The sequence below is a fragment of the Lagenorhynchus albirostris genome, chromosome 5 (assembly GCF_949774975.1).
Source record: "Lagenorhynchus albirostris chromosome 5, mLagAlb1.1, whole genome shotgun sequence".
Lineage (NCBI taxonomy): Eukaryota > Metazoa > Chordata > Mammalia > Artiodactyla > Delphinidae > Lagenorhynchus > Lagenorhynchus albirostris.
The window spans coordinates 23,568,894-23,586,646 of record NC_083099.1 but is presented as its reverse complement, the minus strand read 5'-3'; the positions used below and the strand labels follow the sequence as shown (position 1 = coordinate 23,586,646).

The following is a 17,753-nucleotide window of genomic DNA, read 5'->3' as shown; positions in this document are numbered from 1 at the left end:
GGCAAATCTTGGCAGTGGGGAGCGAATGAAATCTTTGGGTCAGGAGAACGGATTGATAAAAGTGCATTTGATGCTGGGATTGCAAATTTCTCCAAAGCTAGGCAGGTACCATGAACGAATGAAGTGCACCAGGTGTGGGCTCTGGTGAGCTGTCCATCACATGGTCCCACTGAGGGGACAGCCACCCCTAAGCTCTGGAAGATTACCTTATGAGAATACAACTCCAGTGTTGCTAGATCTTCTGATTTTTGAACAGAAATCTGAATTTTTATGTGAAATCTCTGGATTGGCAATGTAGACAACTGTATTAGTTATGGTAAAAGGCAATGCTGCTGTAACAAATACATTTCAAAATACAGTGGCTTTAAGAAGACGGACATTTATTTCTCTGAGGTTGTGGCCCAGGCTGGTGGGCTGGGAGGTTGGGGGCCAGCTGAGCTCCACATGGTCATTCAGGGACCATGCTCCCTCCATCTTGCTCTGCCATCCCTTAGGGGACCGTCCTTAACTGCACAATCAAAGCTGGGTCACCAGCCTGTCTGTGGTCCAGCATCTCTGCAGCTGCAGTCTTTCTGCCTTTGATGGCTCTCATTTCTCCCTCCCTCACTCCTTCTTTCCTTCTCTTCCCCTCCATCCCCCTCTCCTTTCTTTCCTTCCTTTTCTTGCTTTATCTTCTTCTCATTTTACTCCCTCTTATAAAATATACCACACATAAGAAAAGTACATAAAATATACATTATAACAAACACCTTCTACGTTAAGGAATGTAATATCGTGAGCTCCTTGAAAGCACCCCAACATGCCTTCTCAATCATCATTTGCTTTCTCCTCCACAGAGGTAACCACTACTGACTTTAGTGGAAAGTATTTTCTTGATTTAAAAAATATATAATTAAAAAATATGTAAAGAACATAGTGTAATTTCTCCTGTTCTTGAACTTCATAGGAATGAGACAATACTGTATGTCTTGCTTCATTTTTACTCAACAGTGTCTGTAAGATTCATGTTTTTGTTTATACTCTAGTTCATTTCTTTTCATGTCATATTCCATTGTCTGACCATATAATTTATTGATCTGTTTTGATGTTTTGGATTTTATAAACACTTCTGGTCTGTCTCCTGGTGCCCATGTCCACAGACGCTCTAGCAAATATGCCCTATGAGTAGAACTGCTGGGTCAGAGCAATGAACTTTTTCAAGTTTATTAGATAATGTCAAAACTTTTTTCCAAAGTAGCAATAGTTTATGATCCCCACCAGCAGCGAATGAGAGTTCCCTTCCTTACCAACAGTTGGCACTGCCAGATTTTTTATGTTTTTAGCACTTTTGTGGTGTGTAGTAATATTGCTTTCTGGTCTTTAATTGCATCTCCTTGATTACTAATAAGATTGAGCATCTTTTCGTGTATATTGGCAATTTCAGTTTATTCCTTTGTGAAGAGCCAATTCAAATCTTTTGCAGTTTTTTCTATTAGGCCACCTGCCTTTTTCTTACCGAGCTGTGAGAATTCTTTGTGTAAAGTGGATTGAAGTCCTTTGAGACTTACATGTGTTGCAATATCTTCTCTCATTCCACGGTTTGTATTTCCATTTCCTTTATGCTATTTTTCTGCTGAACAGAAGCTCTTATTTTTAATGTAGTTAAATACATATATATATATATATATATATATATATTTTCTTCATGGTTAGTGCTTTTTTATGTTTACAATTTTTTTTTTCTCTATTGAGATCATTAAGCTATTCTTCTATGTTATATCCTAAGAGGATTAGTGTTTTACCTTTCACATTCAGGTTTGTAATTTAGCTGGGCTTGAATTTTATGTATTGTATGAGATAGGTGTTCAATGTCATCTTTTTCCATATGGACATTCAATTGCCCTAGCATCATCTATTGAGAGACTGTCTCTGTTCTACCCCTTTGCAGTGGCAACTACGTCACAGCTCAGGTCCATATATGTATGAGTCTGTGAAGGAGCTACCTGGTCTATTCCAGTCCATGCTCGATTTTTCTGTTCCTGCACCAATATCACCCTGTCTTAATAAGGAGAGCTTTATACCAAGTCTTGATATCTGCAACAGCAAGTCTCCCTACTTGTTCTTCTTTGAGGTTTGCTTGGCTTTGCTTGGTCCTCTACACTGTGTATCCACTGTGAATGAAAAATGGTGCTTGCCTTCTCAGTAAATAAAGGATGCTGTAGCCATCAAGTCACTACAGCCGCCGGTGACGGTGAGCCTTGAGGGAACTCAGGATGGAGACAAACAGGCTGCCCATGAAGTCACCCCCTATGGTGCACCCTGAGGGGACTCGGGCTGGGAAAGCACAGGATAGTGACCTTACCTAGCTAGCTGAGATACATATCAAAGGAATGATTTCAATGAGCCCAGACTCTTGCATCTTCCCATACATTAGGAAAGTGCTAATTTCATTAACTTGAGGTGCCTGGTTTTCTTTAATTAGCAGTAATCTTTTGATGTTCCAACTACCTGGTGTTTTGTTGCAAAAGCCCCTATGTATCCTGGGTCCTTCCTTCCTTCCTTCCTTTATTTATTTATTTTATTTGGTTGTGCCAGGTCTTAGTTGCGGCAGGCAGACTCCTTAGTTGCAGCATGCCTGTGGGATCTCATTGCCTGACCAGGGATCTAACCCAGGCTGCCTGCATTGGGAGTGCAGAGCCTTAGCCACTGGGCTACCGGGGAAGTTCCCTCCCTTTCTTCCTCCAGTCAGTCCCTCAGACCTATCTATTGGCTGCATCCCAGGGTTAACTCCTCAGTTTTTTCTGCCAAATAAAACATAATTCTCAACTTTTAGGCTGTGCATTTTTTTTTCAGTTGACACCACGAACTTTCAGTAAGTGGGTATGTTAATCCGAATAACCAAGTTTGTCACTAATGAAAGCAGTACCTTCTGAGTAGAACATTTATAAGGATTTGCATATGTTACCCCCAAATGGCACTCTAGAAAACACGATACAAATGTGCACCCCCCAAAGCAGGTCAGAACAAGATTTAGCATGGAGAAGGACCATTTATATGTTTTGTGATTTAATTTAGGTAGTGGTATAATGTTGACCTCATGCCTCTAGTAGCTGTTCAAAAAGTATGTGCTGAATATAAGAATCTTTTGTATGAATAGAAATACCGAGTGTAATGGCAAGCAGAATGTGTTTTCCCTTCTCATTGTAACTGTATGTGTGTGGTACTCATGTGGTTTTGATGTTTGAAAATAATTGATTATATACTATTCTGAAAAGAAGAACGAGATACACTTAAAAGCAAATTGTTTTAAAAAGGTCTTTCTTAACTCCAAACCTTAACAACAAAAGCCAGTTGTATGTATGTATACAGTTGACAGAAGCGTTTCAATGGAATTATCAGATTTGGGGTGCATGGAGTTTGCCAGAATCTTTTGCAACGCTCATGAGCCTGGAATGGAAATGTTTACTGTTAAGTTAAGAAGGAAATAGCATGAAGTTGTTCAGTGAGCTGGAGCCAGGGCTGCAGGTTGAGCATAACTGCTTTGGGTTGCACAGGCGTAGACACAAGCCCTCAGCAACGGAGAAGCTAGAAACTGGAGGATTAATATTAGACATACAATCCTAAACGAAAACCGGAACATAGAAACCAATCAGTGGCTCTAATAAACCGTGTGGTTCATGACCTAACATAAGTGAATGGGGTGATCTGGGATGCCAGATGCAAAGTGTAATAAACAAACAAAAAACCCCACTTCAGTCTCTGTTAATGAGCATTCTGACCCTAATCTAATCACATGCAAATCAGGAACTCACCACACAGGGGAAGGAATTCATGGGGTAGAATCTGCATTGTACCAGGAAGACCCTGAACTGAACCCCTAAATGTTAATGGAGTAATTAAATGGAGGAAAGTTGTAAAATCAAATTTTACAGTCAAGATGTTTGTACATTCCCTCATTCATTCACTCAACAAATATTCAATCTTTGTTCAGTGCCTCCATAAGCAAGGCACTTGTGCTAAGTCCTAAAGCAGTTTTAAAGATGTACATGATGGTATTATAAAACGTTCAGACAGATTTCTTCAGTGGCAATCTACTTTTAAATTGTTACATTTCCCATAAAATACAGTCCTTGTCTTTGAGAAACTTCAATTTCTGACATGGTGTTTATTAAATACTAGGAACCCTACCACTCATGGTATGTCAGATTGTTTTCAGGAAAATGAGGAATAATTTTCAATCTTTGTCTGGGGCTGGTCTGTCTTTAATACTTACTAATTTCCCCCTCCTTTTAAAAACAAAACAAAAAAGCAAAAACAAAACAAAACAGGACAACAAAAACAATAAAAACACAAAAAAACAAAACAAAAAAGAAACCAAAAACAAAGAAAGGCTATAATCTAATTGAATTTAATAACTTTCTTTTGTTTTTTGTCACATTTATATTTGGTTACTTTTCATTTGTAAAAATTGATAATGGTTTTCCATCTATAGTGGTGATATACAATTTCTCTCTAAAATAAATATAGGTTAGCTCTTGAACAGTGAATCAGATAAAATAAAATATTAAATAAACAATAAAACAGGTGGTATCTGGCCATGACAAGGAGTGAAAGTGGAAGAGGAATGAATGAGGTTTGGTAACCTGCCAGAGGAGAAGTAAGACACGCACATACATATCTGCTCAGCTAACTCAGTGCTTCAGACATGAGCTACAGACAGAAAGAGCTCTGGGCATTGGCTGCTTTTCTTCCTGTAGTAATCATGGAAGGCTCCCTGGAGGAGGCTTTTCAGCCTATCTATGGATGGGGACTAGCATTGGAGCCAAGGGCCTTGCAAAACGGGGGAAATGACTGAAAGCCTGAGGGTCAAGGCGTGTGCTGCAGTTGACAGTGGTCCCCCCATTTAAGTGCATCAGAATTAGCTGGAGAGCTTTTCCAGGACCCTGCCCTTGGAGATAGATAATGATGCTGTGGGTCGGAGGAGGGGAGTGTTTAAACCTCACTTTGAGCAGGTCCTTGGACCACAATTTGAGAGGGCCTGTGAATCTAGAGACTAAACACAGACCTGGAGGTCAGAGCCCATTGAGCACTGAGTCAGCATCCCTCTTGTGGTCATAAACTTGCAACATGGCTGGGCTGCTTCCACTTTCCTGTGTCTTCACTGCAATCCCGGCTAACATCAGCTTCAGCACTCTCACGTGACCCATGAGGCTTATACACATATTTGCTACCGGTTTGGTGGTGTTTTTGTGGGTGAGATTGGGAGGAGAATGCTTGGATGTGGGAAGATGGAGAGAGAAGATCTGCTATGAGTTTTCTGTTCATGCTTTCTATATAAGCCTCATGCAGGGCTAGGCATCCAGTACTGGGTCCCTGGAGGACAGGATGAAATAAGGATGCTAAAATTCTGCTGGACCTAGCTATTCATGGGTAAAATTAGTGCCTCATTTCCAGTCTTTGTGAAATTTCTATCCTTCTCTGGTGGGAGGTTATAAGGACGAGCTTCTGTAAAGTGCTTTGAAAGTGAACCATGATTATGCAAACAGATGACATTATCTACCTTCTACTGACAGCAAGAATTGGTGATGTGGGGAGTCTTGCAGGTAAATAAAGACTTTTCGAATCAGGAGGAACCATGGGATTAGACTAAATGTGAGCTCCCAAAGCACACAGTGCATATTCAGCACTTTGACTTGAACTACCAGATGGATAGTAATCTGTTAGGCGATATTCTGAGTGGGTTATTTAAAAGGATGTAAAAGATTGCTGACCCAGGCTGGAACTGTGGGAAAGCTGTGGGCACATCTGCAGCTATTGAGTACATATTTCTAAGGGTTTCCCGCAGAACATAAGTAAACAATTGCCTGCCTGAGTGATATGGGAGTTTCATAATAGCCATAAATACTTAAGGTGATGGCCAACGTGGTTGGACATATGCAGCTGTGTGCAGAAACAATGTCGTCCAGCCAAAACATACCAAATGGCACCATCTCTCTTGGGTTCTTCTCCAACACAGCACACCAGGCAGAAGGGCAAAACTTGAGCCATGGATACCCAAGTGCTCTGATGTGGTGACACCGGCAAAAATGCTGCAAATAGGGGAAGATGTTGTGGCGTTCACGTCATTATGGACAGAGTTCAACAGGCCAGGGATCCAAAAGCTTGCAGAGCAGTGCCATGCATATTAATTGAGAAGGATTAATTTTCACCAGAAGGAGAGGGCTTTCTTCTGTCATTAGTGACCATTATTCCCACTTTGTTGGTACTGCCATTCTGTCCAGCATATCATCATATGCTATGATGCTGTCCATCATATCTTCATTCTCTGGGTACAGAGTCCAGGCAGTGGCAATGGCTGAACGTTGCGCCTCTATAATAAGTATAAAGCCATGACGACTATGGTCTGGGCAGAGGAGATTTGAGGGAAAAAGAAACAAAACATCAATCATTAAAACGATAATGGAAAAATAAATCTGGATGAACCCAGATGTTTGTCATAAAAATCAAAACAGATAGTTTAGTATAATAAATTCCTAATTTCTTATGTTGTACTGAAATTTCATCGAGTCAATTAGATCCTGAAATAAATGAGAAGTGGGGCATTGGCTGGAGATGAAGAGAAGGATGTACTTTTGTACGAAGGCTAGGAGTTTAGACATTTATTGGATTGGAATTTGACCTGTGGCATTAAAATGTAGATTGTCTCCCAAAACTGTAAGTGGGGCACGGATTTGCAGAAGAAACTTTTCTGCATAAAAAGTTGTGTCCTAACAATGAAATCTTGCATAAAAATAGACAGCTAACAAGGCGAAGGAAAAGAAACACTCAACAGATCAACAGAACATTTTGTGCTCTCAAAATGGAAGTGGCAGAAACCATGCTTAAGCCAAAAGGTTGCTCCTTTGAAGGAAGTAAAGCCACTTGTAATGTCGCAACTGAGAAAAGAGAAATCTGTCGAAAGACAAGGATATATCATCTGAAAACTAATGAGACGTTACATTCTGAGCCAAAATTGCATCCCACTTTTCAGCGTGTAACTGGGCAAGATCTGAGCCAAAGTATAAAGAGTTGACCTAAAACTTTGGGAATTCAGAACTCAGAAGCTGCCATAGAAGATGAAAGCAGGGCGTGGGGCAGGGAGGGGGGAAGACCAACTATAGACGGAGGAGATGCAGAATGAAACTATCTAGGTTAAGACCTACTTTCTTTCTCCGATATTTTCCCCGGTTGGATTTTCTATCTTGTGACTGCCAAAACAATGTATGCATGAAATTCTACATTCCCCTGCATTCAGCGACACACCATAGAAATTACTCACATAAGCATGGAGGTGACCCATGGAAAATCACTGGCTCTCTGCATCATAGTTTGTCTATAAGTTACAAGGACGGAGATAACTTGGCCCGGAATAGAATTTGCTTTTGTGCATGGCGCTGAGTACCCTGAGACTCACAACATGCCCAAAGCACTCATCTTTCTTCAGAAAAAACTGATGTCACTATGGGTTGCTACCGTCATCAAGTGCGGGCATAGTTTCTTTTTTTGTTTCTATTTAATGTCAGCAAAGCAGCTATCTCTATGGCTTTAGGTAAATACAGAAGTTGAGAGTGAAGGACTAGTTCTGGAAATTTGTATTATTTTTACTTATTTTTGTGCCAAGAACATTCTCTCGTGTGGTTGTGCAGGTTGTATTCTGCACAGTTTCCAGCATCTGCTCCGTTGGCTGCGCACCCTGGCCTGGGGCTGTACCTGGGGTGGGGACGGTGGGGAGGAAGCATTTCTTATTAATATGTGTGCTAGCAACTGCTCCAGAAGGAGCCTGTACTAGCCACCTGATAATCCTGTGCGACAGAAAAGGGAGTGAAAAACCAGTCACCCACCTGCGTGACCTTAAGTTATTTATTTAGGTGTTCATTCATTAACACCAGAATGGTTGCTACCGGGCTTCCCAAACTCTAATGTGCAGACCAGTCACTCAGCGATCTTGTTAAAATGCAGATTCTGATGGAAGCCATTGGGAGGCCTGAGATTTTGCATTTCTAACAAGCTCTCAGGTGACCTTGATTCAGCCAATCCACTGACCATATTTTGAGTAGCAAGGCCCAGGGGACGTCAAGGAGAAGATGCCCTTCACCTGGGGTGGGGGGCAGGGACTGTTATTTACTAACAGCTCGGAGCCACGCTGTGTGTCTTCCTCCTGCACTTGCCCTGGCTTTTACTAGCCATTCGAGGAGACGGCTATTATTATCCCATTACTACAGATGGAAAACTGAGGCCCGAGGAGATGACATACTTTTTCTGGGAACATAGAACCAGTAAGTAAACTTGCAGGGAATTGAATCCAGGGCTGATTTCAAATTCTGTACATGAACCACCATATCTTTTTATTTTTCATTTATTTTTTATTTTATAAATTTATTTATTTATTTAATTTTTGGCTGCGTTGGGTCTTCGTTGCTGTGCGCAGGCTTTCTCTAGTTGCAGCGAGCGGGGGCTACTCTTTGTTGTGATGCGCGGGCTTCTCATTGTGGTGGCTTCTCTTGTGGAGCACGGGCTCTAGGCACGCGGGCTTCAATAGTTGTGGCTCGCAGGCTCTAGAGCGCAGGCTCAGTAGCTGTGGCACACGGGCTTAGCTGCTCCGCAGCCTGTGGGATCTTCCTGGACCAGGGCTCGAACCCCTGTCCCCTGCATTGGCAGGCGGATTCTTAACCACTGCGCCACCAGGGAAGCCCCATGAGCCACTATATCTTGCTTCTCCATCTCAAGGAACTTAATTTCTTCTGTCAATAAAGAGAAGGTTTTCCAATTGACGGCCTTTTATCAGAGACTGTGTTACCTGTGGTAGAAGTCACATGGAAGGCATGGGGGTATTACACTAGACAGCTCTTTATTTGTTTTAAGCAGAATTCTATTACTGCACAGACATGTGGATGTCCCACGGAGTTTCTACCAGTGTGACATTATCTCTTCTTCCTCATGACAGTTGATTTTGGTGACTGGTTGATTACTTTTAAAGTACTTCCGATCATGGACTAAAACCCCAGTGGCAAAGCTTCTCCAGTTTTTCAAATGTTGTGTTTCAAAAATACAGTGAAAGTCATTGCTCCTGACCGACTGGGGCCAGGTGAGTGATGTGTCCAGAAGGTCCACGGTGAGGCAGTTGGCCATCTCTCAGGGCCTATAGGAAGGTCCAACTTCCAGGCATCCAACTGTTGGGGGACAGGCTCTCCATGGAGAGAACAGATTTGCTCCAAGGAGCAATTCCTGCAAACTGGAGCTCCAGCCTGGGGATGAGGGTGGTGGCTGCAGCAAGGCACCACTCCCAGTGGCTGCCCACTCCCAGTTCAACTCCATTTAGTGTGTTCATAGCTCACAAGTGCTGGGCAACTGAGGGGGAGAGCGGGGGTGGGGAGGGGGAAATGAAATGATTTTCCAAATGCTTCAAGACCACTTTCTAGCTGAGGATAGCACAAGACACAGCTCTTACTGCTGTTGGGAGATGTTTGGCATGGAGCTGTGAAAAGAGTTGACAGAAGCTGAGTCTCTTGTTTCCAGGCAGTCATTTCTCCAAGAAGCCTCTTCCTAGAAGGGATTCATCCCTACACACTTGGGCATGAGAAATAGCTTAATGCAGCGTGCTGAGATGAGCCATCAGGCCAGACCATCAGAGTGGTAGGTGTAGCCCACACTAGTCTACCTTTCCTGAACTGAGCATTGATATTATGACATTAGATTGCATTGACTGGGCTTATAAGAACCAGCACCTACTGCCCCAACTCTATAGTTTTTTTAAATTGTAGATCGTGGAGACATATTTAAGGACATAGTACACTTTCCATGCTGCGTAATTCCTTTTTAAGGACCCACAGTAATTAGCCAACAAATATTTATTGAACACTTATATGCCAGATAGGGTGCTAGTATTAGGAAAAAAGCAGTGAACAAAGAAATCACATGAATGAGTCTTACAATACAAAGAAGAGAAATTATTTTCTTAGTTCTCTATGTCAGGCAAAGCTCTCAATCTCCTAGCAACTTTCCTTCTTTACAATGCCTACTAGGAAGCTCAGAGCCAATTTTTGGACTCACCTCTTGCAATTGCACAGGACCTCATGAAATGAATTGTTGTACAGACCATACCCCTGGCTTCATGTTATTTTCCCCTTTGATCATTTTTCTTGTGTTTATCTCTGTGGGCTACCTCACATTCCTGCTATTTTTTTTTTGAATGGGAGGTTATAATTAAATAATAATAAAAGAGCCCAGCAGATCAGGGGTTATGAGTGAGCAGCCCAATCAGTGTTAGTGTGAGATAATGAGAAATATACATATATTGGTCTCTGTCCTTGGTTCCCGGCACAGGACTCCTAAAACCCTTGCAATTTCCTAAGTGATAAGAGTACTAGGAGCATCTTTTGTTCTAATGAGGTGACTCTGGGTGGGTTTCTGAGTGGCTCCTGGATAAGGGCTGGTCACCAGAAGGACAAGCCGTATTAGAAACTTAGAATTCTCAGCCCCAGCCCCCATCTTCCAGCGAGGGAAATGGAGTTAATCATTGGTCATGACAACATGAGAAGCCTCCATACATTCCAACAGGAGGGGGTTCAAAGAACTCCTCGCCGGTGAACATGTGTTGGTGCCGGGAGAGTGGTGAGCCCAGAGAGGGTGTGCAAGCTCCGTGCCCCTTCCCACATACCTTGCCCTGTGCATCTCTGCCATCGGGCTGTTCACCCATATACTTTATCGTATCCTTTTACGATAAACCGATAAACGTAAGTAAACTTCTCCTGAGTTCTGTGATCCGTTCTAGCAAATTAAGTGAACCCGAGGAGGGGGTTGTGGGAAACCTCTCACTTAGGACCGATTGGTCGGAATCCCAGGTGGCAATCTGGATTTGCGATTGGCATCAGAAGTGGGGGGCAGTCTAGTGGGACTGAGCCCTTAACCTCTGGGATCTGACACTATCTCCAGGCAAAGAGTGTCAGAATTGAGTAAAGTTGCTAGACACCCAGCGGGTGCCACAGAATTGCTTGGTGTTGGGGAAAGAATCCACACTTTTGGTGACCTGGAGTGTCAGAAGTGAAGTGAGTAGCAGAGTGTTCTGTGGAGGAGAAAGACACAGGTGGGAACCTGTGGGTTCTTCTCATCCAGCTGGTGATAAATAAGGCCAGGGAGAGGTGTGAGCGGTGAGGTCACCGGTGCTGTTGTAGAGGCTGGGCTGGAGTTCCTCAGGATGACTGGTGGCTACGTACTAGAATTTGAAGGTGGGAACTCGAAAGAGTTCCTTCACAGCCGTCAGACGATTCAGGTTATTTTCTTTTTTGACAGTTAAGGCAAGCGCCTCTCCCCGCCACCCCAAACTTGACTATTTCATTTCAGCTTTTAAACTCAATTAAGCAGAGCGGTTACCTCTGGAGGTTCATGGGCTCTGCAGTGGGTTCATGAGTATTCATTATATTATTTAAAATCATATAAAAAAGAAAAGAGCCACCCTTGGACAAATGACAACAGTGTGTTTTAAATCAAGGATTATGATTAATCCAATTCTGTGTACTCAAGTTCCCCTGACAATGCATATTCACTGAAACGATGACTGACTGAATCTATCTTGGTGCCCAGCGGGGGGGGGGGGGCAGGCATTCCCCAGAGGGGAATCTTGTGGGTCCACAGTGACACAGACAGGCCTGGATGGAAACTGGCCGGGTAACCCAGCCTTACGTCTTTTCTCGACAGACTATGGAGGAAGGTCTGGGAAGATCTCTCTGCCACATCCCACAGGCTGGGCCCTGGGCCTACAGCACCTCAAAACGTTTGGCCTCCTATCTGTCCAGGATTAGGTAAATGCCACAGCAAGTTTCCAACAGCAGTTTCCTTTCCACAGCCCAGACCGCAGAGGATGGACTGAGAAGCCTCGTGGAAAAGACTCTGAATTGCAATAAACTCAACAGTGAGCTGAAATTAAGGACAGCCCTGTGGCCTGACTCCTCTGACAACAAAATTATGTGACTTCTTATAGGTCTGGGTCATTGCTATGCTAACGGGATAAGTGGCTTAAAATGAAAGGACATCCTGAACCCACGTGGGAAGACAGGCATTATCAAGTCTTTGGGTGACATTAGTTGTGACGAAGGCTGGAATTAATCATGACACTGTGCAAAACGGTTTAAACATTTGCAAGCAAGGAGAGGGTGGAGATGCTGGAACCTGTAAATTGATGCTAGCTGAGCACTCACTGTGGGGGGGGTGTCCAGCAAATGGATTTACTATTTTGCCAACTTCAGGAAAGTGTTACAGAATGGCAGACAAAACTGTTTCTATGCAAACAATTGTTTAGAAAAGGGTCCTTACAGCAAATAACTGCAATTCAGGGGCTTTCTGAGTAACCACAAAGCCAGGGACTAAATTTTAAATATTCGACATTATTTTTCTTGGAACCAGGCTGAATACTGACGTCGAGGTTTTCTTGCCTCCCTAACTCCCTCTCTTCCACCAGTCTTTTAATGTGTCAATATCACTTCAGTTTCGTGGGGAAAGGGTAGAGGGAAAAAGGGAGAGGGGTAGAGACAGTAGGGGGAAGGGCAGTGGGTGGGCCCAGAAATGGAGAGATGGGAAGTCACTCCATTAAACTATCATCTTCGTCTGTAAACAGGGATTAAAAACGTCTGTCTGTCCTGACACGCTCCCAGGGGAAATGCCATGCTGCTTGAGAAAGCTGTGAATAAAATTCGATCTCTACTCTCCCTCCATTTGCACAAAATCTGTCCCAGAAACGTCTCACCCTTACATTTTATCAGAACCACGGGAGGGGGGGGAAATATTATCTGAACTCTACCCGTGGCATTATGGATTTTTCTGGAAAATGAGGCTAGGTCAAGTTCTTGGAACATATTTCTACCCTGAAAACTCATATGAATTAAGTCACTTTCGGAATTAAGAATGGAATTAAGTGCACTCCTTGCACTCCGAAGATTCGTACTTCAGTAAGACTCACTGAAGAATAATGGCGCAAACAACATTTTTTTAATTTAGAAGAATCTTGCAGAGAAAGGCTGCCCCAAATAGTACAAACATAAATTCGCAGTTAACTTTGTCAAATTTCTAAAAACTCCATCAGGACAGGAGGCTGCAAAACGTCTCCAGGAGATCAGTCTGTTACCAGCGGCCCGTGAGCTTCAAGACCGGTCGCAGTTCGTAGCGATTCAGCCCAGGACTCGAGTGGGGTTTAATCATCTGGGCGTCTAGCTCCCCATCACCGTTCAATTACTGGAGGCTATTATAATTGTCCCCATTTTGCGGATGAAATTGAGCTACGGCTTAGTCTCTTTTGGTGAGAGACTGAGAGAGAAAGAGAGAGGAGGGGGGGAGGGAGGGAGGGAGGGAGGGAGGGCTGTTCCTCATTATCCTAAAAAAAAAAGTACTTAAACCTTAACTTAAAAAATGATCTACTTCCAAAAACTGCGTTTCCTTTAGGGTGAAATCGTTTGATCTCATCTCTAACACCAAGGAGCAAAACAAGTATTTTACTGTAAATTGGAACAAAGAGTTACCCCCGAACCCCCATCACCCCAATTCCTGAGGACGTCAGTCACAGCGGACGCGTCATTACGATCGGAGGTGGGGAGAGCGTCTGCTGGGGGCTCATAAAACCGAAGAGGCCCTCTCCATGGGTGGAGGAGAGCTGGGAGAAGACGCCCCGCTGGCACACACCTCCGGAAAACTGAAGCTGCTTCTTTGACCCCGGGGTCAGAAAGATTTATTACTTCCTCGGTGAGGGAGAAGCCTCAGGCCAGCTGGAAGGGACAAGCCGGGAGTGGGGAGCCTGAGAGCCGCGCTCGGCCTCCTCGGAGCGCTCCGGGGCGCGGGTGCGCTCCCTCCGGCGGTGCCGACCCCGGGGGGAGAGCGGAGTGGGAGGCCGCTGGGGGATTTCTGCCCAAACTTTATCACCAACTCTTTTCCGAGAGCAAAACTGTGCGGTTGAGCCCGGTAGCGGCACGGAGAATCCAAGTTTCCCAGAGGTCGGGACGCCCGAGCGCTCCGAACCCCGCGCCCGTACCCTGGCGCTTGGCGCACGGATTGCTACGGCCTACGCCGCGCGGACGGCGGCCCAAGCGGCGCCGCTGTAAATCGGCCCCGCATCTCCAACCCCCAAGGTGGCGGCGGCGGGAGCTGGGCGCTGCGAGGGGGGGGCGGGCGCGGGACGCGCGGAGGAGGAGGGCAGCGCGCCGAAGGGGAGGAGCCGCAGCGACAGACGGCGGCGCGCACCAACCCGGCGCCGGCTGGCAGGAGCCGCGCAGAGGCTGGACGGAGCGCGTTGCAGCCGCTCCGCGTAGGGAGAGTCGGGTAGCAGCATCCTCCCCGGCGCCGGCTTTCGCGCGGCGGCTGCGGCGGCGGCGGCGGGGTTTTCTCTGCCCCGGTGCCTCGTTGACCCGAAGAGGCTGGTGCTGCGGGGGAGGCGGGCAAGGGAGCGCTGCGGACCCCGGCTCCTTTGCCTAGAGCTGTGTGTGTGAGTGTAGGGGGTTTCCGGGCCAGTCGGAGGCTGAGGAGCGGCGGGGGCTGCCGGCAATGCCCGCCCGGGCATCCTTCGGGTGATGGAAGAAGCAGCTGCTGCCGCCGCCGCTGCAGAGTCGCGCTGCGCCCCATCTACCACCACCAGAGAGATGGGAAGATTCGGGGCGCGGAGGCCGAGAGCAAGAGAGGCGGAGCCGCTTTGCCGGGAGCTGGGTCCCGTATAAGCCCCCTCCCCCTCCCCTCCCTCGGCCAGCTTCACCCCGCCAGAGCGAGGAAGGAAGCTACAGTCCCGAGAGGGCGGCGGAGACGCCGATGGAGCCGGGCGCACTGGACTCAGCGGAGCGCAGAGCAGGGCTTCGGGCCCGGTGAAAGTTTCCCTTCCCCAGCCGCAGGGCGCCCGCTGCCCGCAAACTCTGCCCAGGGCTTGGGCTGCCAAGTCCCTCGGCCCCCTCGGAGGCGCGCGGACCCCGGGCGGAAAACAGCGCTCGAGAAGGCGGGGAACGAGTGACAGCAGGACTGACCGCCGGGCCGTGCTCCCGGGCCGCTCCGGGGAGCGCCCGCGGCTCCAGGTTAGCGGGGTAGCCAGGCAGACCCGAGGGTGGGCGTTAATTAGGGGGAGGAGGATTGGGGCGCACGAGCTTACTCCGCTTCCCCTCGCAGGTCCTTCTCAGAGCCGCTGCCATGGGAGAGCCAACCCTGGGCGCCGGGGACCAGCCGCCGCTGCTGCCGCGCCCGCCTCGGAGTCGCGGCCCAAGTCCCAGCGCCCGAATCCGGGCCGCTGCGTCCTCCTCCCGGGTTGCAGGGCCGCCTCCGCCGCGCTGCCGGCCCGGGTTGTGCCTGTGATGAGCCGCAGCCCGCCGCGAGCCCTGCCCGCGGGCGCGCCCCCCCGGTTGCTCGCGGCCGCGCCTGCCGCCGGGCCGCGCGCCTTGCTCCCGCCGTGGCCCCGGCGCCCGGGTCGCCGCTGGCCCCCGTCCCCGCTCGGAATGAAGGTGTTCCGCAGGAAGGCGCTGGTGCTGTGCGCGGGCTACGCGCTGCTGCTGGTGCTCACCATGCTCAACCTCCTGGACTACAAGTGGCACAAGGAGCCGTTGCAGCAGTGCAGCCCCGACGGGCCACTCGGTGCCGCGGCGGGGGCGGCTGGGGGCGGCTGGGGGCATCCGGGGCCTCCTCCGGCCGTGCAGCCCCGCGCACACACCCGCTTGGACCCCCGTACCCCATACCGCTCTCCCGTCGCCCCCGTCCGGGCGGCTCCGGCAGCTGGGGCGGGGGCGGCGGGGGCCGCAGCCCCTCCGGGTAATGGCACTCGGGGCACCGGGGATGGCGGGGACAAGAGGCAGTTGGTGTACGTGTTCACCACGTGGCGCTCGGGCTCGTCCTTCTTCGGCGAGCTTTTCAACCAGAACCCCGAAGTGTTCTTCCTCTACGAGCCAGTGTGGCACGTGTGGCAAAAACTGTACCCAGGGGACGCCGTTTCCCTGCAAGGGGCGGCACGGGACATGCTGAGCGCTCTCTACCGCTGCGACCTCTCTGTCTTCCAGCTGTACAGTCCCGCTGGCAGCGGGGGGCGCAACCTCACCACGCTGGGCATTTTCGGCGCGGCCACCAACAAGGTGGTGTGCTCGTCGCCACTTTGCCCCGCCTACCGGAAGGAGGTCGTTGGGCTGGTAGACGATCGCGTGTGCAAGAAGTGCCCCCCGCAGCGCCTGGCGCGCTTCGAGGAGGAGTGCCGCAAGTACCGCACTCTGGTCATCAAGGGCGTGCGCGTCTTCGACGTGGCCGTGTTGGCGCCACTTCTGCGCGACCCGGCCCTGGACCTCAAGGTCATTCACCTGGTGCGGGATCCCCGCGCCGTGGCCAGTTCACGCATCCGCTCGCGCCATGGTCTCATCCGCGAAAGCCTGCAGGTGGTGCGCAGCCGGGACCCCCGAGCGCACCGCATGCCCTTCCTGGAGGCCGCTGGCCATAAGCTGGGCGCCAAGAAGGAGAGCATGGGTGGGCCTGCAGACTACCACGCCCTTGGCGCCATGGAGGTCATCTGCCACAGCATGGCCAAGACGCTGCAGACGGCCCTGCAGCCCCCTGACTGGCTGCAAGGCCACTACCTGGTGGTGCGGTACGAGGACCTGGTGGGAGACCCCGTCAAGACCCTACGGAGGGTGTATGACTTTGTGGGGCTATTGGTGAGCCCTGAAATGGAGCAGTTTGCCCTCAACATGACCAGTGGCTCAGGCTCCTCCTCCAAGCCTTTCGTGGTGTCAGCACGCAACGCCACGCAGGCCGCCAATGCCTGGCGGACCGCCCTCACCTTCCAGCAGATCAAACAGGTGGAGGAGTTTTGCTACCAGCCCATGGCCGTGCTGGGCTACGAGCGGGTCAGTAGCCCTGAAGAGGTCAGAGACCTCAGCAAGACCCTGCTCCGGAAACCCCGGCTCTGAGACGGGTTCCCGGGAGACCAGACTCCCTGTGGGGACACCCACAGAAGGATTGTGGTGTGTTTCAACAAAAACAGCCCAGATCCAAACTGAGGAAGCCCACACATTCTGTTATAGATACATAATATAAATAACCACACAGGCACTTACTGTCAGTGTTTTGAGTCATTGAATTTCAAGGAACAGCCACAATACACACACATCTCAGAAAAGGCAAGGCTTGAAAGTGCTGACCCGCCGCCCTTCCTCTTCTCTCCCCTGCCTTTTCTCCCTTTTCCTACCCTCTCCCCTACCTGCCTTCCATTTTGAAGTGGGATGTTGATTAAATCAAGATCCAGTAACCCAAATCTTGTTTCCAAAATTTTCGTGGTATCTGTGAACACGTAGAAGAGTCATTTGGATGTCGGGGGTAGGGTGGGAGGTGTGGGAGGGTGGAGAAAGGGGAAGTGGTCCAGGAGCAAAAGCCCCACTGGGCACGCTAAACCAAGGAGGCATTCTTCTAAGTAGACTTTTGTGTAAAAAGCAAAGGTTATATGTGAGTATTAATAAAGAAAATAATAAATAATATTCTTTTTTATATTTGCCTCCATTACTTGGATTTGCCTGTGTTCCTTGTCCTGTGCAGCTTCAGACAGAATCTGCTTCTCCTCCCCCCACCCCCTTTTCCTGTCTGTTTCCTAGAAAACAGCTAAGATGGGTGGGAGCAGCTTCAGACTCCTTGATAAGAGCCTTGGAGTTGTGTTCTCCCATGTAAATCACAGCCTGTCAGGTGCCCAGGAATGGGGACAAATCTTCAGATTCTAAAGGCAAAAAGCAAGCAGGGCAGTGGAGGAA

At 48.3% G+C, this 17,753-nt stretch overlaps 1 protein-coding gene across 1 annotated transcript; it reads left to right on the top strand.

The window, feature by feature from the left end:
* The first annotated feature begins 14,270 nt into the window (after positions 1-14,270).
* CHST2 (carbohydrate sulfotransferase 2) lies at positions 14,271-17,496 on the top strand. The gene is made up of 2 exons (XM_060149153.1): positions 14,271-15,056; positions 15,148-17,496. The coding sequence occupies exon 2, from the start codon at positions 15,330-15,332 to the stop codon at positions 16,920-16,922; it is 1,593 nt and encodes a 530-aa protein (XP_060005136.1). The 5' UTR covers positions 14,271-15,056; positions 15,148-15,329; the 3' UTR covers positions 16,923-17,496.
* Positions 17,497-17,753: the final 257 nt, after the last annotated feature.